The sequence below is a fragment of the Electrophorus electricus genome, chromosome 8, assembly GCF_041902795.1.
Source record: "Electrophorus electricus isolate QZ-2024a chromosome 8, ASM4190279v1, whole genome shotgun sequence".
Classification (NCBI taxonomy): Eukaryota; Metazoa; Chordata; class Actinopteri; order Gymnotiformes; family Gymnotidae; genus Electrophorus; species Electrophorus electricus.
Window position 1 is genome coordinate 7,410,833 of NC_137504.1, and position 23,655 is coordinate 7,434,487.

Consider the following 23,655-nt stretch of genomic DNA (forward strand, 5'->3'; position numbering starts at 1 on the left):
GTTAGTATTTAAAAATTGTAAAAAGTTTGTGTGCCATGAATATCCTCATGAACCAGAGGCTTCAGAGGAGTATTCCACTGCAGATATAATGTCTAATCATTCAGTGAGCGACATGAGTGAGTTTTAACATATTACATTATGCTGCACACGGCAATCAAAATATGAAGCTATACTACTGGTCAACTACACAATACTTCACATCTTTTCATTACAAGAATGATAATTATCTTGATTTGGGAACAGTTTATCTGGAAAGTTTTGATTCTTTATTGCTCTAATATTCTAGTATTTATCCTAGGCCTAAATGTATCATGTGACTCCCCTCCCCTCCCCAACAACAACTGGAGGTATGTAAAATAGAGTTTCTGGAGTGCATAAAGCCACTGAGAATCATTACTAATAAAATGAGCACTAAGCTTAAATCACAATGAGATAGCATGTGAAACCAAGCTGCTGGGGAGTCTTCTCTAAAAGGGCTTGTACAAGTAATGAATGATTAATGGTACTGTAGCCAGTGGTTTATGACAGACCAACTGACCAAGTTGTCACGATAAAGCACTGTTTATTAAGTACCAATGGTAACTTCCTTTCTTAAAGAGGTAATTATTTACAATGCATTTAGAAAAGAATGGGGAATTGAATTAATAACAGGATGAAACCCATAAAAGCCATTAGAAAATTTTAAATCCCTAATATTCACAGTCAAAAGTAAGACTCTAGTAAGACTCACTAGTCCCTCAGTACTAGATTCAATGTGCTTTTCCCACAAATAGCACATTAAACTATTCTCTCTGACAGGCATAGAAGGAGGAACAAGGAAGATGATATCAAAAGTGTCACTATTCACTGGTCATGTGTGTGTGTTGGAGGGGGTTTCATTCAGACCTACTGTATCAAGGAAGTTGCATGCATTGTTCTGCTCTGACATAAATCATAAACTGGAAGCTTTCAGTCAAAAAAACCAAAAAATCAGACTGAGGCAAAAATGCATTAAACACAATAAAGATGGACAAACACAAACACATTAAACATGTGCATAAAAGATGGACTGCATTAGTTTGTAAACAAAACACCCCATAAAATGTGCAATTATTTGCTGACATTTACATTTATCTGACTTTTATCGAAAGCACCTTATAATTATGACTGAGTACAACTTGAGCAATTGAGAGTAAAGGGCCTTGCTCAGGGGCCTAACAGTGGCAACTTGGCAGAGGTGGGGCTTGAACCACCGCCTTGTGTTATCCTTCACAACTGGGGCTGTCCACATTTTAAGCATATTTAAGCATTATGCTCATCTCACTGGTATCACATTGCTTTCCAATGCCATTTTTTGGCATTGAGCAGGCTCATCTGTCTCTCCTCATTATAAAACTAGCACTTCATATTAAATCATTAAGTTAGCATGCCAGATCCTAGTCTTTGGAATTCTTGAAATATGTTGGTTTTCACTTAATATTTGGTAGAAAAAGTGAAAATTTAAAGAATGTGAATGAGAGTCATCTTAACAAAGAACACTGAAAAGCTGTGTGCCTTCTTTTAGCAACCACTGGCACGTTTCTACAGACATGGACAAACTACACATGATAAAGACCAGAGCAGACAACATGGAGACATCCTCTTTGTTCACCTCCATTAAATCCTGTATGGTGAACTGCAGCAAACCTCAGATAAAAAGTTTGCTGCTAGGGGAAAGATGTGAATGATGAAAATGCATTGAAGGTAATGGGTCAGTTTTACAAATGCATATGTAGAGCGTGTACACTTTGAGAAAGCCTGAACCCAGGTCAGTTTTACAAATTGATAAGTAGAGTGTACATTTAAAAAAAAACCTGAACACGGGTCAGTTTTACAAATGGATATGTAGTGTATGTACACTTTGAATAAACCTGAACAGAGGTTGTATGATTTTAAGGTAATCTAGTGCAAATTCTTTCATGAGGAGAGAAACTAAGAGACTTACCACAGTATGTGTAAATGTGGTTGGACTCCAGGAAACGAACTTTGAGGTTATGCAGTACTGCAGGTTCGTGGAGATAGCTGAGTGCTGTGAGGTCATTCTCACCCACCAGAATGTCTGGGTTCCGAAGGAAGGGAAGTGGGTTGTCCTTGGGACCAACTGGATATTCTAATGTCTGAAGTGTAAATGTGACAGTGGCAGAGGAGGAAAGTATAACTATGAACTCTGTGATTCTTTTTCTAAACTTTCATATTTTAATCAGATTTAATCAGAATTTGGAGACATAAGATATTTTTGAAGGACAATAAAGTCATAGATAAATGCTATGGCATGCTACATTGTTATGAGAGAGGCCTCTTACACAGATTGCACATATTTGAAGACCCCCACTTCCTACCTTCTAAAACATGATCAAAAAACAAGAGACCCACGACTAGGAAGTACAATACTATACTGAATGAGGTAAGCAAGCAGCAGTGAACCTTGTTATGTTATGTATTTGTTTTAGAACATAACAGCAGTTTACTAACCAACTTTCTACTCTCTGTGGAATTTGCCCTGCATCCCTCATCAATCCAGCATTTACATTGCTTTAGAAGCTATTTAACTAATGCCTGATGGAATCATATTTACTTTTAGGAGTAGTAAAATCACTTACCGATTCATCTTCTAGTCGGAGATGCAGGATTGGATCTCCCTCTTTGTAGTCTTTGATAATCTCAGCAGGCTTCCATACTTCCTCAGGGTCAGGGATCCAGACCCGAGTGTACTAAAACACACACACACACACACACACACACACACACACACACACACACACACACACACACACACACACACACACACACACACACACTTTTCAAAGCCTGTAACTAGATTTGGGCTAGTATTCTACAATTGATCAATGTCTGGATTGTACTAAGACTGGATCTGATTTGCTATAGCCTCTACATCTTTTAACACCTGCTGACAGTAATTCTGTAAAACAGTTCATATTACCCCCTCACTACTAAATATACACCACAGTGAATGTATGCAAAAGGAGGGAAAAACAATGAAGAAGAGAGTCAGAACTACAATGATGTATCAACTTTACCCACATTATGTGGTCTAATAATCTGCTGAGATTCAGCCCAGGGCCCAGGAGTTAATGGAAAATTCTAGGAGAGCACACCCACATAGTCAAATGAACAGTATTGCAGTGTGCTTGCCAACTTCCAAAGCCTTGCAACTGAGAACTGTATTCTGACCTAAAATGGTTACTGCAGACAGGCCAATGGAATGCAATAGGAAAAAAAGCCTAAAATTTAGAGTATTTCATTTTATATATGCCAGCTAAAGCCAACAATGATGCACACAGCCTACCTTGTAAAAATGAACCTTCCAGAATTTTTATGACACAATAAAAATAAAAAAAAAAGTATCTAAACATAATTAAAGGAGATGGTCCATCAAAGAGACAGAGGTGTGACGGCATGAAACATACGGGATGGGCAGAGCAGAACCAATTCAGCAACTTTTGAGTGTTGTCTACTGTTCATCGTTGTCTACTGAACCCTGCTGAAAATTGAAATGGGTCATGGCCCAGCTTGCTAGGAAAATGAAACAAACAAACAAAAAAGATGCTCGTCTCTCAAAAGGGGACTTGTTTGGCTCATCTTGGACAGTTGTATCTCAGTGGTTAAGGTACTGAACTAGTAATTAGAAGGTTGCCAGTTCAAGCCCCACTGCTACCAAGTTGCGGCTGTTGGGCCCCTGAGCAAGGCCCTTAACCCTCAATTGCTCAAGTTGTGTTCAGTCATAATTGTAAGTCACTTTGGACAACAGTCAGCTAAATCCGATAAATGTAATGTAAATCTTGGACATGTTCCCACCTTGTTTCTTGCTCCATTCATGTGTACTTATTAGTTAACATTACACAAGCCAAGCAGCAATATTGTTATAATTAGGCCTATGAGCCCTTTCTGTCCACAGAAAAGGGACCAGACATCATAAGGACATTGTTTCATTAGAACTAGGAGATACTAGAGGATGCTTTTGTGTAGTTGCTGTCCATTGCATAAACAACGTCACAAGACAATTTTCTATCATTAACTTTTCATCTCTGATCCCCTGTCACAGCTGCTTCAGTGAGGAGGATGGCAGGCAATCCGGCAAACAACCAACTCATAAAAATGCAAGAAAAGTCAAGCCCATTTGCAGAACTCTTCTCATCACTCACCACTCACACACTAATAAAATGTGCAAGCAAACTACACATGTGGCAGGGCTTCACAGCAGGTGAGGAGGAAAACACACCCCTCATGACCATCAGTGGTCCATATAGCCAGTGCTGTTGATGTAGCAGCAAAACAAGTCCTGATGCTGAGGAGATCTGGATAGTTAGTGAATGCATCCTTATAGTCTCTATACATTACAATTATCCAGCATGCCCAGGCAAAGAAAGAAACAAAGGTGAAAGCACACTGCTCTGTAAAAAAGACAGACAGCTACTGCAGGATGCCCGTGAAGAAGAAATTAGTACTTATCAGCCCTCCCTCCTCCTGAAAGCAAGTAAGGCCAGTACTCTCTATACATGTGAAATGTGAAAACACAGTGTTATTGGTTTCAAAAGCTGTGCTGTGGTTATATCATAAGCACAACCTCATCAAATCTGTGAAGAAAAACCCTCAATTTTCATCATCAGACACTTAAAAAATGTTTTATGGAAATTAACAATACTCAAAACAAACCATGCCACATATATTATAACTTGGGTTGAAATATCAACAGTAAAGCAACAGTAAATAAGCAATGGGTTACTTAAGTTAATGGGTTACTAACAGTTATTCACCATGACCATGATAAGAACATCCATCTATGATCAGTCATCACTGTAGCAGAACCTGTACTTCACACACTGTACTTCACACACGAGGGGAACATGTGGCATCCATGTGACATGCATACAGGTTTACACCTGGGAACGGAGCAGGCTGACTTGCTGTGAAACTTAAGATTCACCCTCCTATTAGAAACTGGGCTTCTACCCTCTTCCCCAAGGAAACAGCAGTTACTCAGCAGAGCAAGAAAATGTTTTTTTATCCTGTTTACAAGGTGGTTGATAAGGGAAATGAATCAAATGCAAATTAGCATGCCCTTTCTAAAATAATACATGTGACATCTTCACATGTACTTTAGTGATATCAATTATTGTGTTAGAGGTCATTATTTGAGCAGTTTTAAGAAATGCTGTGCATTGTACTGGGGGGGTGACAGAAGGCTTTACTCATCTTCCCAAAGATGCGCAAAGATCAAGTCTAAAATCAAAGCACCCTGTCCTAGTGTGAAATATATGAAACTACAATAAATTTGAAATCAAACTTTCACTGAGGCAGAGCATACAATGCATGTACACCGTATATCATAAATAAATCAGTAAGAATATAACACAGAGAGATCACAAAGGTCTGCATCACTCAGACCAGGCTCAGAGAGACATTGAATCTCAATTACTCATGATCCCAGCAGGTGGCTCAGCCGGAGGAGAGGTCATTGTTAGATTTTGCTTTATCAAATGGATGAGCAGTGGCACAATGTGGACAACGGTCAATAAGGTTGAGTGAACAAAGGGAGCTGCTAATCTTTAAAGGCAGCAACAGTGCCAAGTGCTTTGGGCTTCAGCTCGGAAGGACAGAGATTTAGAAGTTTCATGCAACATTGTTCCTGATGCAAACTCCTTCAGCAGGAGACCCCACAGCTTTGCACTTTTGCAGAACAACAATTTAAAAAACAAACAAACAAAATCATACAGCAAGTTTTAAAAGGCTGGACAGGCAAGCAATATGTACTAACAGCCAACATATACTGTACAGCATGTAAAGAATATGTGAAGAGGCAGATCTCCAGGAGAGGAGCTGGACATTGCTGGCTTTAATAAGTTCCAGTGTGTTGGCAGACATGCTCAGTTGTTTGCATAATACAACCACTGCGAAACATCCTCTTGGACTAACATGAATACACACCACAAACATTGTGCTCTCCGTCATGGCTGTAGACATTAGTTTAAGAAGCTGGGTATCTTTCAGAAGATTTTATTAACCTGGAAACAGTAAGAGAGGCTATTAAGTGGGATTTAAGCATGTTAAGTGTTCCAGTGAAAGTTTTGCATTCTTCTGATCATTTACCAAGAACTGGAAGAATGACCCAAAATGTAAAATATCCAATGTCCAGTTATTTAATTCACTTTCAGAGTTAAAGCAGACAGTTCCACTTTTACATTTTATGGATAAACAGCACATGTAACAGCATTATGCTCAAACAGGACAAACATGTTCCTCTCACCCCAATCATTCAGGTGTACTGACCCATGGATTGACCCATGTTTCTGAAAAAGAATGGATGATGGCCAGCCTTAAACCAAAGCATTCATAGGAAATAATTATTTCTAGTTCTGGGTCAGCATGTATTGTGCACAGGCTTATCAAAAATTATATAACTACCTGTAAAATAGCTATACCTGGTAAAGGTTGACAGAGAAATTAGGTTCTATCATAATATTGTGGGAGGTTGTCGAAGCACACTTAGAATTGTTTCTAACCGAGGGTACAGAAAGTATATACCTGTATTTACAGATCTTTCAGAGAGGCAACTTACAAATAAGGCAAGAGAACAAGATATCAGGTCCCATATCAATGAGACATCAATTTGAACTAAAGCTATAAAGAGTGATATCAAAATATTAAGATAAACTGGCAAAAGCTGCAGAATTAAGATGCCTAAAGCATCTTTGTATTCCAGGAAGTGTTCAACATCTAGGATATTGGTGTAGTACTTTGGGTGATCTAAGTATATACAGAAAGGTGAGTTGAGTTAAAGCAGGATGAAGGGCATCCATATGTGTAAACATATCTAGAACAACACTCAATCTCATTTTAGGAAACCTCCAACAGTAGAAGGAAATTTAACTGATATAAGTGAGATAATCAAATGTACATTGTGAAGCTTGTAGTCACAGAACTACTCATTGGAACCAGTTTAGGAGCCTTCGGAGGAGCTACATGGTATACTATAATAAAAGACCCAGAACATCTTACATAACTTTGCAGGTTATATCTGAAAACCTTCTTCCACTAAAATAACTGAAGTAGTCAGAAGGTTTCTTATGAGAACTTGAAAGCACCATTATCATGTTAAGTCTGCATATCACGCATTGTCTCATGCAAATTGTCCAATGTGACAGCACCAATTCATTTGATTTGTAAAACATTTTCTCACAACAGTACACCAGTCTGTTATGACAACTCCAGTAATATTTAAACTCCGTTTGCATGAACCCAGGCAACTTTGTCTTGTTTTATGTTTGTTTCCAAATTCAAGAAATTAAGGGCAGAGTGACAGGAGATAACAGAATGGAATACATGTAAACCTCTTTACAAAACACTTCCAAACTAATGTATGCATTTATTTAAATTGGGAATATTTCTTAATTTTCATTTAATAGTCCTAATTCTCATCAGAGAAATGGTTTTAAAAATACTTAAATACAGCCTTTCATTGCTTTTTAGTTAAATTAGACTTGTCAGTATGTACTCAAGGAGACATAGTATATACAGTCATATTTTGTAAACCTAAATACAAAGGAAAGCCCTATACTAATCACAAGAATCTCATCTGTCAAATCACACTGTCCTAGTCTCCTCTTTAAACAATGACTTCAATTACAATGTGGCAGTACATGTTTGTCAGAAGTATTACCAGGGGAAATAAGTCACTCTTACAGGTATGTGCAGTGTTACAGTTATGTACAGCCTACAGGTATGTGCAGATTTAATCTGTCACTTACTATGTAATATGTATGCACATATTGCTTCCAATAGTTGACTTTTTGGTAAACTCCTTTAATGTTACTATGTAGAGTTGGGGTCCTGCTAGTCCTGCTACTAATCTTGATTATAACAGTGAATTCATAATTTGGGACTGGCACAAACTCTAAATCTAGGTCTGCAGTGGGGGTTTGGTATACTGTGAATTTTACCAAGCATAGGCATAATGGTAGAAATACTTAAGACACCTAAAAGTGACGGGGGAAGTTGGTGTTACTCTCCTAGATTCAATCTAGCTGGAGGAACTGAACCATGGTGGGGCCGGATATGCAGTCAATTCCATTTTCATTTTGAAATCTGATGTCTGACTTTTGAAACGTGGTTAGATTTCCCCTAATGCAAGATAAGGGCAGTTTCACTGGTCAAAACTGGCAAACCATTCTGACTGACTGACAGATGTGTTGTTGCTCAGAAAATATGACACCAAAGAAAAGGAAATTCAAGAGCAAGAACACAAAAAGGTTCCCAGGCATTAAGGACAAACATACACAATTTTTTTTTTTTTTTACATTTACAGCATTTAGCTGATGCTTTTATCCAAAGCAATTTACAATTATGACTGAATACAACTTGAACAATTGAGGGTTAAGGGCCTTGCTCAGGGGCCCAACAGTGACAACTTGGCAGGAGTGGGGCTTGATCTGATTACAAGTCAAGTACCTTAACCACTGAGCTACCACTGCCCATATTCACTCATATTGCTTGCATGTGAGAATAGACATAAAAGAAAAGTAAATCTGTTAGAGGGTCGATTGAATTATACTGTATTCTCAGACTCCTATGCAAAGGGAATGTAGGATCTGGAAGACCTGGACCTCATCACAAGGACTGTGAGTAAAACTCCAATTATCAAACAGTAAAACACACCTCAAAAACAATACATTTCTCACTACCATTATAGTGAAACCTCTACTATAGTGTAACTTCTACATGTTAGCCAGAATGTGTCAGACATATACAAGACATTGAGGAAGATTTTAGATTTTTAAGTAGCATGTTCCAGATTGTGCTTCTTTCTTTAGTATTATGATCAGATCCATTTAAGTGTCTCCATCGGGACATTCTCATCATACAAAAACAATCTAAGCAGTAGAGTTAAAAACAATATTCATTGGCATCTTCCCATACATCTCTTTCTCCTACTTTCCCCCACTTTGTTCAAAAGTCATTCTAAACCAACCATTAGCACCCACGTTCAGTTGTCAAGAGGACAGTGGGAGTATTCATTTCTATTCAGTGAGTCACATACTCCCTACACCACCATAGGTCCATATTATTCTTGTGCAACATAGTAATCAAGACCACAGATTAATAATATGAGAAACCTGATGTTGTGGAAGGGAAGTAGCTGAATAGAGGAAGAGAAAACCTGCACTACAGGTTTTTTTTAAGTGTCATTCTTCCTGTCAGGAACAAGGCTCAAGGCTTCTATGAATAAGAATATAACTTCAAAGGTAAAGTTAAAGGCTTTATCAACAATAACCACTCTTCTGAAGATGTAAGTAGAACAAAGCCTTTGACATCACTAGTGTGAACTAGTACATAAAACTACACATTGCTGATAATGATGCAAAATAAAAAAATTAATAAATTATGTAGTAATAATGGTCAGGAGGAAGAAATGAGATTTCAGAACCTCATGGTTCATTATTTTCACTAGTATTCTGTTATTTACATATAGGTATGGTGGGAATGTCCAGACAGAAACTTTATTTCCATTCCTGTGCTCTCCTAGCCACACCCAGCAGTATGTCAGCATAGTGACAATGCCCTTAGGTTCAGAGACACTGGGTGTGTCCTAGAAGAAGTGCTGACTATTTTCTCCTGTGATCTTCAGACCATCCACTAAGAATGACTTTGTGGTGACATGTGATACCACTAACCTTCTCCTAACGTGCCAATACTGCACATCTTTTGCTTTGTTTAACAGGCAAACTTTCTTGAAGTAAATGCTTGCTGTAGAAGTAACCTTTTATCTATCATATTATGACTTTTTGACTGCAGACCTGATGAAGCAAACATCTGCACAATATTATCTTTCATTTGGATGTGACTTTTCAAAGCACAAATGTGCAAGTAGCAATCATACCCTCTGTTAGTTCCCCAAAAAGCCACTTGTGCTCACAAAGTATTAAACTGTAGATGTACTGAGTTACTGCTGAGACATCTGCCCAAAATAAAGGGAGATCCTGTTCAAAATAGGTGTTGATTAAAAGTAGTTTAAAGTAGTGCTGTCTAGCATTTTCGGTTTCTGGCATGAAAGGGACCTGAATGACGTAAACTCAGCCATGCGTGATAGATCCAGCCTCAGTGGGGGAGGGAGAGCATACACACCTGGCTCTAAGCTCCACTCCCACTGGACCTATGCTACTTGTTTATCTACTTTTCTGTATCTTGGCTTTGTATCAGTCTTTTTTAACCACCCTACTGGAAACTTTGTTATTTTTACAATGACAACTTGACAAATGAAACTGATTCACAACTTGTCTTTTTGACCAAATTTGAGACATCTTGGAGCACAAATGTCTTTTAGGAAATGTATGGCTAGGAAGAAGATTGTTGTTTTCTCAGGATTCTGTTGGGGGAGTTCACCATAAGAATATATTTATGGAGGATAAGGTACACCATGCCACAAACTAACCCCATTCTAATATGCCTGTGTATCATTACAAAATACTACCCAATAACAGGAAAGCAGTGACAACTTGGGTTACATGCACACTGTTCACAAACTTGGTAATTCAATAACTGGATTTAATTTTATGTCTGTGGCAAAAGAAACCAAGGTTGCTAAGGCAGCCATATCTGTATACATGTGTGCATATATATTGATTAAAAGAAGCCAGCTGGTCAAAGCCATCCTAAACAAAACAGATGGACTTCTGGATTTGCTACCTCCACTTTGGATTAGATTACTAAGAAGATCATTATTTATGATTAAGCACTACATGAGAAATGAGGATTTATAGTTTTAGCATTTATAACTGCCTTCACATGGCTAAATATTACATCTGCCATCTTCAGATAAGGATAGGCATTTTGAAGCCTGAAAACAGACTTGTATCTTAACACAATAAAGTATATCTTTGTTATAAATAAATATCGGCAGGGTTGCCATATTGACACCACAGTTATTCTTGTAATCATGGAAAGATCTAGTAAGTCAGCAGAAGCCACCATGAAATGACAGTAGGCATATACAGTACCCTGGGCTAACTGGAGGCTGAGTTCTATTCGCCACGTGTCCTATGCTAAGAACTTCTACTAAATGCAGTAAACTACAATTTTCTGGGAACTCGGTATGAAAGCTACTCATGCACTTTCAAGTAAGGCAGTACAGTTCTTAAAAGTAAGGTTGATTAGGCCTAGCTTCAGAATACCATGATCAGGAGTGTGATTAAAAAATTGTACTTCAAAAGAGTACCAGCATTCATGCATTCAACTGTGATTTGAAAGATTAGTTTTTGCTCCTACAAACATGTATAATTCGACAGATTAGCTAATCACTGCTTCTAACTTGAAATACTTGCTTGTGGTATGACAGGCATACTGCTAAATGAAAGCTTATCAAATCACACATAGTTTGACAGTTTAATTAATTAGAGGTCAAAAATGTATTAAAATATGTTTAATTCTGCAGCCAGTTTTGACTGTCCCATCAAGCGAACCATATAGTAAAATAAGTTACTGCTAGTATTTAAACATTGTTGTGTATGCCCAATATTTAAATTATTAATTCAATATTTTGTTAAATTTCAAAAACAAGAAGATAAATGATCTTCCCCCCCCCCCCCCCCATTTCCAATTAACAGAAACAATGCAGAACGGATCAGGTCATGTGTAAAATCTTTAGCCTTACAAAAATATAAGTCATGCAGAGCAGAGCCCTTCTTAATTGCTTAAGTAATTTCAATAATACGGGGAAAAATACTGCAGTAATACAAGAGTTTTTCGTAAATCCTGATATAAAATGGCACATTGATTCAACTGTATTTAATAATGATGCTGACATTTCAAATTAAAACCACATTGTACATTTATCATGTCCATGGACTAGTCCACCTGCTGTGACAGTGTCTCGATCCTAATTCGAGATGTAATAAAGTATTTGTGTACGCTAAACACTTTATACAACATAACAATAATTCATATGCCCATGCCCTGAACTTATCTTTGCTACTGATAATTATTCGCAAATAAGTAGTCTGCCCATTATAGTTAGGATACAAGTTACGCAGCCTGTCGTGAACACCGAAACTATTGGTGGACAGACCGAAACTACCTTAACGTTACCTGTATAGGTTACCTGCTCATAGTATGTTACTGCTGCAAAAGGAAGTTATAGTTGTTAAAGATGTAAATATATTTATGAGAACTATTTTCTAAAATATGCTGTAAAAAAAATAATTCCACTGTAACTCATCATCAGCCTAATAAAGGTAACCTAACTACATCCTACGATTACGCGAGATAGAAATGTTTAGAAATTGGTGTTATACGGCTAAATCTAACTAGCTAGCCAGCTAACCTAGTTTAGTTAAGATAGCTAACTTGGAAGTAGAAATATCCTAGCTAGCTAGCCAGAGACTGCAATGTTTGGAAAAGTTGCATTTGTACAAAATGTATGTATGGTAATAATACACATTATTAAAGGAAATTTAAAGATCGCCACGAATACCTAACAAGAAACTCACCTTGGTGAAGAGTTCGTTTACTGACATGGTCCCAAAAGAGCTCCAACTACATTAACAGGCTGACTTTATAACTACCTTTCCGTTTAAAAATAGTAGGTAATATTTTCTTCAGTTTATATAATCGACGTTACACGTCTCGTGTCCATTCCGTGCCATAAATCCTGTTTGCGTTAATAATTCCAGATTTGTGTTAATCTTACAGCAACAACCATGCTAGGCCCTTAGCCGTTTAGGACTGACCCTCGCCTGTTCATGGCAGGTGTCTTTTCCGTCTTTTTCCATTATTTGAGGAGTTAAGAAACCTGCTCTTTACCTCTTAAACCGCTTTTCTAATACACTCTCTGGGATAAAATAAACTTGTTTTCCACCAAAGAGCAAAAACTGTTCGAAGACCTACTTCGATAAATAATCTAGAAGAACAATTGGACATAAATCTATTGTAAGTTCCTTTATTCCATTCCCGTATCCACAGACTCTGCTACTGACTGTGAAGGTACAGCGGCGTGTACCTGCCAAACGCGGTCAAACCGATACCGATACCGAGAGTGACGACTTCAGGCAAATCGGCGCACTGCATTACAGTGCAGCAGTTGAAACATCGAGTTTTCGAGGAAAAATATACAGTACCAGTTTTATGCAGTAAGTCATGAAACCACATTTCCACTACGGCGTTTTAGGGCAACTATTTAAAAAAATGAACAGTAGATTTTGAGAATAAAGTCATAATATTTCGAGATACAAAGCCGTACGGGATCACATTTGGAGAATAAAATCGTAATATTTCAAGAATAAAGTCGTTTTTTTAGAATAAAAAGATAATATTACGAGAAAATTGTATTTATGTTTCGCCAATAAAGTCGTAAAGTTACAAGAACAAAGTGGTGATATTTCGAGGATTAATTGGACTAATTTGTTGTTGGGGAGGCTGCAGGGAAGCACGGACGAAAGTTCCCACTCATGAATTATCATGCGGCCTGCTTTTGCTGTTATTAGTTACCTTTATTTTTGTCATGAATTTTAGTGTTAAATATTTTGTGTATGTAATACTTGAGTCTATCCCTTATTCTCCTACAAATCGACACCATATATATTAAGTTATTTAAATTTTTATTTCGTCAGGTCTCGAATGCAGATAATTATAAGCACGTCATTTATGTTACTTTAATTTACGACACAGAATCTTAGAAAGTGACCTCAGCTCTTAGGACAGACAGGCCCTTGACTAGCTAATTATCAATCTTTCCATGAGCTGGAGTGTGTGGACATTAAATTGCATTGTTTCAATGGCGACAAAAGGCCTAAGCCCAGGAGGGAGGCTTTCATCAATAATTTTTTTTCCCCCTTTCCTTCCTTCTTTCAGTCTTTGCTTCTGATGGATATTTGTTCATCTTAGTGTTACAGAAAAAAATCAGGTATAAAACGTTTACAATATATGATAGACTCCTATAAGAGTGGAGTTCACCATTGCAAACTGGGAGGTAATTAAAAAGCTACTTGGTTCAAAATTATGATATGCTATGGTACTAGGGCTTTTTTATCATTTCATATTATGTCATTTTTATGAATCATAAAAGAAAGATTAATCTCAGCAAGGTTAACAAGTTCAAGTCAAGCTCAATGTATCTTATTTTTACTCCCTCACTAGAATCTCTACAGTGATCTTGTGTCACATTAGACACAAGCAACACAAACCAACTTGAGTTCTGTATCCAGCTCAGAAACAATTAGACTATTACAATAGTAAAATAGAATTCTCTAGTACAGGTTGATTTACCTTGACATACAGCTCATATTCAGTCACCATGCTCTCTTCTCCTTTTAAGTGAAGACAGTATCAATATCCACAAAAGAAATGTTCTAAAGAACTAATTTAAAATGCACTTTACAATTTCTCTTTCTTCTCATTTCATCTTTAAATGGATAATACAGAGCACTCAGATAAGAGAGTTGTAAACTTTATGCTGAGACTGAACTAACTATTGCAGACTCATACAAGGACTTGAGTAAAAGCCTGTGGGAAAATAGGAGGAGGCACAACCAGCATCAGTCAATCTGCTCCACTCCCAAAACACACCTTCATCAGGTATGGGGTGTAGAAGTCTTTAACATGCCAAAGCTGTCAAGCCTTGACAAACAAAAAGTGTTGCACTTGCAGTAATTATTTGAGCAAGCATGCTGTTGGATAAGAGCCTATTGTCAGATTACATCATATACTGCAGCACTGTGATTCATGTTCCTGAGGAACATTATTTAGTGCACTGAACATGATTATAGCATTCCCTGTCAAGGTTAGTGGAAGTACTTATAAATTTCTAAATACAAATTTAAAACTAAAGTCTAATAACACATGCAGTAAGGTATGTGTGGGTAGGCCTGTCTCACAGCAACAGCAGGGTGTTACACATTGTTGACATTAACATGAGCAAAGGTTGCTACAGAAGACATGACTTAACTTAGAGTGTCACAATAACTCATTGGTTAAATAAGGAGAACACTTACATAAAATATCTCAAGAAATTCACTGATTTGACAGAGGTGTATTTAATTTAACCCCAAATAATTCACCTCATCAACGTCTTGTCAGTCAAGTCGGACAAGTTTAGCAAATACAGGTTCTTTAGCTATGCACATGAACATACTGCAGTATAATCCAAAAGTAAATGCAGCTTTGATCATCACCTTTCTTGAGTCTCGAAGGAAAGCAGGACATTTGTTTTTCATATAATTACTTAACTCTGAGTGGTCAGACTTTTTTTTGGGGGGGGGGGGGGGGGGATGCCTATTCCTGTTTTGACCTCATCTGAATCCAGCTAATTTGTCTTGCTATATTTTGATATGTATTTTTTGCTGAATTTCTTTGTTTTTATTTTCTAGACACATCAGTCAAAAATAGTGCAAGAGCTTGCTGATAATACTTTATTCATTTTTCGCTTTTTAGAGCAATTACAATATTGTTAGAAATAAACATACCATCTTGATACGTTTAACGTGAGGTTGGTCGATCCCTTCTCCTGAAGGGGTGAACTGCAGTGCTATTGGCGACAGGCCTGGATAGGATGTCCTGCATCTTCTGATTGTACTTCTCTTGGTAGAGCAGGCCCATCTGGAACTCCTTCTCCTTCTCAGCCTGTTCTGCCTCACGCAGATGCTGCTGATGCAAAATCTGAGACAACAAGTCAGCTTGGTATTCCTGACGGGCATCCCTGACACTGTGGAACAGTGGACCATTATATTAATTACTTGAGTATGTGCAAAGTGGAAAAAAAGAAACAGTGAGAAAGAGTGAGGGAGAGAACGAATGGTGATAGTTTTGAATGAAACGCACCGGGTCTTTTCTTGTTCATCCAACAGTTTGTTTTGCTGGAGTTTACTGTTCAGCTCATCTCTTTCTTTAGCAAGTTCAGCCTGTTTCTGATTATTCCATTGCACTGAAGCGTAAATACCAAAAAAGAAAGAAAAAACAAATATCTCTAAACTCTCTAACAAGCAAAGAATAAGAGATAAGTTATAATAGCTTAACCATAATGTAAAATGGCTAGTTTTTAGTTTAAGGGCATAACCAAACTCCTGATTAAAGCAAATGTGTAGCAGTCAGTGCCAGCTCAGCTTTTATCTATCCTATTTGGATATGCCAGCAATAGAGATTTCTTAATTTTTCAGTAATTGTTTTTTTCTCAGTTATATTATCTACAAATCCCTGAAGCATATTCATCATTTCAAATTTCTCTGTTTCTCTTAAGTACTTTATACTGTTCAAATATCTGATGAGAATATTCTTCCTTACACTTTTGCTGGATCTGTAAATGCAGGGTCTGCAGCACATCTTTCATGAGTCCATCTCTGGCTTCTTTCTCCAGTCGCCACTGCTCTGCCCTGTGGGCCCAGGTCTTCTGGAGCTCAGCCTCAATCACCTGCTCAGTCTCCGCTTCCTGACGCTTCTGCTCCTCCAGCTGCTCCGCCAGGTACTGACGATACTTCCGCTGCTCCTCCCGTAGTTCCAGCTACTCAACATCAACAGCACATTCTTTTGCTAGCATTTCTGTTCACATCTGTTATAAATGACTTGTGATTGAACAGATTACGGTTTAAATTAAAAGGTCTCACTTTGCCACACTATATCTCTGACAGGTCTCGATCATCATCTTACTTACCCAAACTCTTCTCTTCTCACCACAAACTAAACTCCAGGCTTCACTTTTACATAATGTTTTATGTGCAAAACCATACCTTCCTGAGTGTCTCCCCCTTTTTCTCATCATTCTCTTGTGCCAGCAGCTTCTCCAGGATGCTCATGTCCAGGGCCAGCTCTTCCTGCTGCTCCCGCACCACACGCTTCATCTTCAGCCTCAGCGAGCGGTCCAGCTGCCTGCGGCGGCTCTCCTGACTCAGCAGCTTGTGCCTGTGCTCACGCTGTTCCTCCAGACGCAGTGCTTCCCTCTGCTCACACTGTATGCCACAAGCACACAGGCTTCAGCATATAAAGAGTATTACAGTTGCATTATTATGCATTATATGCATTACTCAGTAGACATATCATTTGGAGGACTGCAGCGATTAGTGTCTAATTTGCTAGTTTGTGGTTATCACAGTAATTGTTTTGCACCAGTAGCTGAGCCTCTTCCTCTTTAAGATGCTTGGCCTGCAGCCGCTGTTGCTTCACTGCCTCCATCTGAGCTCGCAGGAAAGCCAGCTGCTGAAGGTTGCTTTCTTGTTGCCGCTGGACCTCATGGTTATTGCGCTCCTCTTTGGCCAGTCGATCATTCTCCCACAGCTGGGCAAACAGCAGCTCTTCTTCCCGTCGCAGGCGAGATGTCTCCTCCTGTGTACGGATCTGTGTAGCACGCTCCGCACAGACCTCGCCCTGTCTGCGGTGCATCTGCAAAGCACGCAGCTCTTCACTCCGCTCGCTGAAACACAGGAGAATGGGACGTACAGGAATTATCTTATGAAATAGGTCTAATTAATGAAAGGTAGTCTAATATCCCTTTCACTTAATAGGAATTGCAACAACTGTATTTATTTTATCTCTGAGTAAGCAGTGTAAGATGCATTTTGTGTTTCTTCTTTTAAGTTGGTAGGATAGTGATATTTGCTATGTAGAAAGATTGTTTTTGCTACCTGAATAGCTGATCAAGCTTGTCAGCAACAAATTTCTGTCTCTCCATCTCCCTTTTCTCTAGAAGATACTTTGCTCTCTCACGCATTTTAGCTTGCTTCTCAAGCACAGTCTCTTTGCTCGCTTTCATTTCTCTCAGATATTCTCTCTCCTCATTTTCCAGCATCTCACGCAGCCTGCAAAGAAGGACAGGGGAAGTGATAATGTTCTAATTTTTAAAAAATCCTATCCTATGCAATGTAAAAATGAAATGACTGGAAAACCTGTCTCTCCTTTCATCAATGCTTATTTGGTATTGTTCCATGGCCTCCTGCACACGCCTGTCAATAGTGGCCGATACCATCTGCCGTTCAGTATTTCTTTCCCAGAGCATTCTGAAATCACAGGCGCTTTGGTCCTTAGTAAACGCCAACACATTGTTCCGAGCAGCCTCCTGTTTCCGCCGTTCCAGAATAAGGTAATCAGAAGGCCTGGATGAGGGATAGCGTGCTCTCTAGAAAATGTGAATAACAAAAAAAAAACAAACAAACAAACAAAAAAACAACTAAGTACCACTAATAGCATACTATATTTTTTTAAAAGTTGCAGAAATATCAGTGTGGTAAAAAAAAAAAAAAAGCAAACACGACCACCAGAAATGTAATTACATCGTGGCCCATATTTTTACACTGGTAAAGCTACGTATGTGTAAATACCCTTCTTGTTGATTGTGATCCTGCATGAAGTTATGTTAATTTTATCCATACAAATGGCCCGATATTTTATAGTCTAACTAGCCAGTCTTATAGTAAACTAAGTAGTTTTCTAGGTTAGCTAGCTTAACCAACATCTCTGAAAGACGAAAAGCTGGTCACAATGTCATCTTACCACTGCCACTGAATGAGGGGTGGGTCCAGTGAATTCTCGACACTGCGTTCTGTTTCTCTGACCGATCAACATATTTGACCCAAACCTCGGTCTCAAAGGCAATATATCGCATTGACCAACTGTCTTTGAAGTCAACGGAGGAAAAGATCTCATTCATCAACCACATCTGTTTACGGAACCACTCCGTGGTTCCTACGGCAACAACAGGGCACGTGAACCTGCTGGCTTTTAATGTTTTAACTGAAAGTGTCAATCAACGATGTTTCATGAAGCCTATTAAAAATAAGTATTTAAAATTTAACCGTAACAATTTTAAAACAGCGTTGCCGTTTTGGGGTGTTAAACGTTTACTTTGCTCTTTTGTTGTTGTCATCGTTTTGTTTTCAAAATAAGAGTACTAAATACAGATTTAAAGCAATGATTTAATAATTTGTTATACTTGAAGTGTATACCTCAGGCAGCGCATCAGTTGTGAGTTTATATTAATTGGAGCGACTCAAAGGTGACGTGGAACAATAACAACGCGTTTAGAACAATTCTATGCAGTATGTTTGGGGCTTTAATGTTGAAAATTGAATTGTTATTATAATGTCTGCTTCACGCGGCCAATGACTTCATTTGTATTAAACGCGCCAAAGTTTGTAGAGCAAATGCTTAGCTAGTAGTATCAGTTGAGTGTTTACAGCATTTTAACTATTAAAACGTTTTCTATAAGCTTTCTATCTTTGTCGACTGTCGGCATTGACACGTCCTTTCTAATTATATGGAACAAGTTTATGTTATGTGCTACCTTTCTTTAACAAAGCAGTAGTGCGTAAGGTAAGTTATTCTAGGTAAACAGAAAACATCATATCGCTAGTTAGCTAGCTTGGTTCGCTATCGCTAGCTCGCTATGATAGACTGAGGAAAAGTCTGGCCACTCCGATGGTCTCTACCTAACGTTATTGTTCTTCCTGTTTTCTGATATTTATGGGATATTTGCTAATACAGACGTGCAGTTGATCATATTCGTCCTTTAAATCCAACAAATGAATGGCTCTGAGTAATTATTTACTATTAAGGGAAGACTACCTAAGATCAATTCAGTTTAACAGTAAAAAAAAAAAAAAAAAAATTAAAACGGTGCTATTATTTTGCAGTATTAAACGTTTACTGTGCTTTTGTTGTTTTGCTTTCGAACTTTTATAGATTTATAATAATTTTATGTCACATTTTAAATTAGTAATTTGTAATTATTGGAGCCACTCAAAGTCTGTCTTGCAGTATAATAAAAAAGTCACTGAGGTTGTGTTCTTGATGGCCTGCCTCGGATGTTTTCTATTTGTTCAGGTCATGGCTGTGCCTTTTGTTCAAGACTGGGATCTGGTGCAAACCCTAGGAGAGGGTGCGTATGGCGAGTGAGTATCAATCCACTCTTTTTTTCTATGTTATGCTTTTTCTATGTTTTTACTCTTGTCTGACCTGTAGTTACTTTGTTTGCATTAATTTTAGGGTTCGCTTGTTGGTTAACAAGAAGACTGAGGAGGCAGTAGCAGTGAAAGTAGTTGACACATCCAGTGCAAAAGACTGTATAGAAAATGTGAAAAAAGAGGTGTGTGTACACAAAATGCTGTCACACCCCAACATAGTGAGATTCTTTGGACATAGGAGTGAGGGACCAATCCAGTACATCTTCTTGGAGTACTGCAGTGGTGGGGAGCTCTTTGATAGAATAGGTGAGTCTGGGACATTTTGATTTAATGTATGTACACAGATGTTCACACATTCAAGGTCAGATGGGTAATTGAAATTGAAATTCTCTTTGACAGAGCCAGATGTGGGTATGCCAGAAAAAGAGGCTCACAGGTTTTTCCAACAGCTGGTAGCAGGAGTGGTGAGTGACAGTATTCAAGTTTGGTTTATTTGTCACATACATAGTCATACACAGTATAACTCGCAGTGAAAAGGTTGTATTGTGATATTACCAAGGATATAGATATTTATGTAACGTTTAATTTGTTTTCAGTGCTTTGTTTGAAACCTATCTGTTGTTTACACAGGAATATCTGCACAGTATTGGGATCACACATCGGGACGTCAAGCCGGAAAACATTCTTTTGGATGACAAAGGTAACAGTTACTTTAAGGGCCAAAAAGAAAAGAAATGAAAATATCTCCCACAAGCTTGATGTAACTGGTCCATCTTTCCCAGATAACCTGAAGATCTCGGATTTTGGAATGGCCACCATGTTCCGACACCGCGGGCGTGAGCGTAAATTGAGTCGTCTGTGTGGAACACTGCCCTACGTGGCTCCAGAGCTGCTGTCCCGCTCAGAATTCCACGCCCAACCCGCAGATGTCTGGGCCTGTGGCATTGTGCTAACCGCCATGCTGGCCGGAGGTGAGAAGGAACTGTGAATTTTGTTTGTGGGAGCAGGTCAGAGGCAGACAGCGTCAGCTCACTGTGTGCTTACTTTTTCGCTTATGTGTCATGTTTGCTTTTATAGAGTTACCGTGGGACCAGCCAAGTGAAAGCTGTCAGGAGTATGTTGATTGGTTGCAAAAGAAAATCTACATCACACCATGGAAGAAAATTGATTCAGTGCCTCTTGGTACTTGACTGTATTGTTTAAAGTGAAGCTAATGTGTAAATATTAACTTTATGTGAAAGATTTTATCTTTTTCTTCAAATCTGTCTGTGAATTCTTTACTTTGTCCATTTGTCTGATCTATAGGTCTGTTAAAGAATATACTACTGCATAGTCCTGAGGACAGGTTTACCATCCCTGAGATCAAAAAGCACCGCTGGTTTAGTAGCAGTTTCAAATCAGGTGCTGTGCTGAGCTTCTGGGGCTGGAGACGTTTCATTTCTTTATACAGTATCTGGTTTGTGTAACTCTTTCCATGGGTAGCCGATAGCATTGCAGACATCACAAACTGTAATAGAAGATTCCTCTGCTTATGAATTGCCAATGTGTATGAAAATGTATACAAATACATTTCTTCACTTGCATTTGAAGCTAAATTAATGCTAGTGCTTACAGTAATGAAAATTAGATTAATACATAAAACAAAACTGCTTTCAAACTGTCCTCACTGTTTGTGATTGCAGGGGTAAAGCGACAGGGCGACGTGCCTGGGCCGGTTACCAAAATATTGAGGTCTGATATTGAGCGGCTGCAGCTGGGACGGGCTAACAGGTCTGCAGTTAATCATAGTAATGAGGCAGTTGGGATATTTTATTCACTGCCTACACAAAAGAGTATGACAGAGAAATACCTCATAGGCTGTCTGTGTTTTTGTGTGCATGCCTTCAGTGATGACCGGGTACAGATATCCAGCTCTCAGCCAGAGCCACAAGGGCTATGGGAGGTCCGGTATGATGTGGTAGGCACTGAAGGAGCTCAGGTCAGCTTCTCTCAGCCTGCGTGCCCTGACCACATGTTACTGGGCAGCCAGCTGCTGGCCACTCCAGGGGCTAGCCAGGTGATCATGCTAATACGCTAAATTTACATGAGGTTGCTTAAAGCATTAAACCTAAAGTTCTTGGTGCTCTTCCCAGCTTTATGATCATCATGAGCTTTAGAAGTAGTTGTCACAGTTCAGCAATTTATAACATTTAGAAATGCATGTGTGTATTTTCTCTATCAAAATACAGTTTTACCAGGTTGATAAGTTTTAGGTTTTGGGTTAATGATAATAAAAATGCAAATTCAGTAAAATGAGAAAAATGCTAACACTGCAGTTTTTTTTGTTTTTTGTATTGGAAGAGTATAGAATTGCATTTATTTCTATTGGTGAAAAAATTTAGAAATTTGTTACTGGAGAAAATATGAATATTTTATGAATGATATAAGTGGATGGAGGGCAGGATTGAAGACGGGACTCCGTTAGCTACTAAATCTGGTGTAAATTTACAAGAATTGTGAAATAATTTTAATTACTTTCTCTTTATTAATTGCTATAAGGCAGTGTATAGTCTGTTGGCTGTTGTTGACTGGATAAGATGGTTTTACATACAAGAATTGGTCTTAAACTGTTTTTAGAACCCATGGCAGAGGCTAGTGAGGAGGTTGACCAGGTTCTTCACTACTCTGAAAGTGGAGCCTTCTTATGCTGCCCTTCGTGATACCTGCATTGCCTTGGGCTACCAATGGAAACAGAGTTGTACCAGCCAGGTACTGTATAGATAATTTGCAGGCATCAATCACAGCAACTTGATGTAGAAGGACTTCTAATATTGCTCTCTAATTGTCTTTGAATCTTAGGCAACAGTGTCCACAATGGATCGCCGTAATAACAAACTAATCTTCAAAGTGCACTTCCTGGAAATGGAGGAGCGTATTCTAGTAGATTTCAGACTATCAAAGGTAAGAAGAAACTTGAGTTTTTTTGGTTGTTTGTCTTTAAGGAAAACACTGAGTGAAATCATTTTCAAGATCGCTGTTATAACACCAACAAGAGTGTTCTTGAATACTAATTTCTAAATTTGTTTAATTGTCAGGGTGATGGTTTGGAATTCAAAAGGATATTCTTGAAACTCAAGCAGAAGCTGTCTGACATCATAAGTAACCAAAGGGTTCTTATTCCTTTCACATGATGTAAAATATGCATACCTGCAATTCTGTGCTCCTGCTGCATGCAGTTTTTATTTTACCTGTTTGTACTTGTTGAAGTGTCTCCATCATGTAACACTATGTGTAATGGTGACCAATGCCTTGAGCTTATCAAGAGTGAGGGATGTAAAAACATTGAGCCTGATTTGAAGGAGTCTTTCTGAATTATTTAAGACTACCTCTTGTTTTGTCCTTACTCTTTTACAAATTTACTCTGCTGGTCATATTGGCAATGACATTAAATTGTTGGTTTACCCCAAAATATTATTCCTTAACATTGTTAAAAATAGTGGGATGCAATTTTGGAGATAAATCTCCAGCAGTGGAAAAGTACATAGTTCTTCCTTTCATGCCACTTGTTTTGGCTTTTAGCAAAGTCAAAAAGGCTAAGCACTGTAGTTTAAAAAATTAAGGTACAAAAAAATCATAATGTAACTTTAAAAAAAACAACTTGTCAACATAATCTTTTACTTTATACAATCATAAGCAAAACGTTATTTGGAATAATGTTTTGCTGTGTGTAGTAAAAACATTAAAATTTTCAGTTTGTTTGCACTTC

At 38.2% G+C, this 23,655-nt stretch overlaps 3 protein-coding genes across 8 annotated transcripts in view; 1 reads left to right on the top strand and 2 right to left on the bottom strand.

Annotated features, from left to right (window-relative positions):
* Positions 1-14,489, bottom strand: part of myo5b (myosin VB) — a 38,481-nt gene extending 23,992 nt beyond the window's left edge. For 3 of the 5 annotated variants that reach the window (XM_081719722.1, XM_081719720.1, XM_081719723.1), the window contains exons 1-3: positions 14,293-14,489; positions 2,619-2,729; positions 1,964-2,135 (exon numbers count right to left, since the gene is read on the bottom strand). In XM_081719722.1, the coding sequence (XP_081575848.1) occupies positions 1,964-2,135; positions 2,619-2,729; positions 14,293-14,322 (313 nt within the window). In that variant the 5' untranslated portion in view covers positions 14,323-14,489. Of the gene's footprint in view, positions 1-1,963; positions 2,136-2,618; positions 2,730-12,518; positions 13,021-14,292 lie in introns of those variants that run through there. The other 2 variants (XM_081719724.1, XM_081719721.1) reach the window with 2 other exon arrangements.
* Positions 14,490-15,401: 912 nt separating this feature from the next.
* On the bottom strand, positions 15,402-18,720 carry cfap53 (cilia and flagella associated protein 53). Of its 2 annotated transcripts, none has more exons than XM_027003863.3 (8): positions 18,502-18,720; positions 17,898-18,127; positions 17,637-17,810; positions 17,122-17,425; positions 16,746-16,964; positions 16,303-16,519; positions 15,844-15,946; positions 15,402-15,681 (listed from the first exon to the last, which is right to left on the bottom strand). In XM_027003863.3, exons 1-8 carry the CDS (start codon positions 18,652-18,654, stop codon positions 15,462-15,464), a joined length of 1,620 nt encoding a protein of 539 aa, XP_026859664.2. In that variant the 5' UTR covers positions 18,655-18,720; the 3' UTR covers positions 15,402-15,461. The 2 variants fall into 2 exon arrangements, with proteins under 2 accessions (XP_026859664.2, XP_026859654.2); XM_027003853.3 differs by having other exon boundaries at positions 15,402-15,727; positions 18,502-18,706.
* A 417-nt stretch (positions 18,721-19,137) lies between these two features.
* chek1 (checkpoint kinase 1) lies at positions 19,138-23,578 on the top strand. Its single transcript, XM_027003875.3, has 13 exons — positions 19,138-19,320; positions 19,831-19,898; positions 19,993-20,216; positions 20,310-20,374; positions 20,541-20,610; positions 20,693-20,881; positions 20,988-21,092; positions 21,216-21,311; positions 21,593-21,680; positions 21,798-21,966; positions 22,527-22,658; positions 22,749-22,850; positions 22,985-23,578. Exons 2-13 carry the CDS (start codon positions 19,834-19,836, stop codon positions 23,078-23,080), a joined length of 1,401 nt encoding a protein of 466 aa, XP_026859676.2. The 5' UTR covers positions 19,138-19,320; positions 19,831-19,833; the 3' UTR covers positions 23,081-23,578.
* The last annotated feature ends 77 nt before the right edge of the window (positions 23,579-23,655 follow it).

What these genes read in the sequence shown, in the direction of transcription:
- chek1 (XM_027003875.3), top strand. Translation starts at nt 19,834, where the DNA reads ATGGCTGTGCCTTTTGTTCAAGACTGGGATCTGGTGCAAACCCTAGGA. An exon ending in AACCGCCATGCTGGCCGGAG is followed by an intron (nt 20,882 to 20,987) that starts GTGAGAAGGAAC and finishes TTGCTTTTATAG; the next exon opens with AGTTACCGTGGGACCAGCCA. An exon ending in CCACTCCAGGGGCTAGCCAG is followed by an intron (nt 21,967 to 22,526) that starts GTGATCATGCTA and finishes AACTGTTTTTAG; the next exon opens with AACCCATGGCAGAGGCTAGT.
- cfap53 (XM_027003853.3), bottom strand. Translation starts at nt 18,654, where the DNA reads ATGAGATCTTTTCCTCCGTTGACTTCAAAGACAGTTGGTCAATGCGAT. An exon ending in ATTGATGAAAGGAGAGACAG is followed by an intron (nt 17,811 to 17,897) that starts GTTTTCCAGTCA and finishes CCTTCTTTGCAG; the next exon opens with GCTGCGTGAGATGCTGGAAA. An exon ending in AAGCTTGATCAGCTATTCAG is followed by an intron (nt 17,426 to 17,636) that starts GTAGCAAAAACA and finishes CCTGTGTTTCAG; the next exon opens with CGAGCGGAGTGAAGAGCTGC.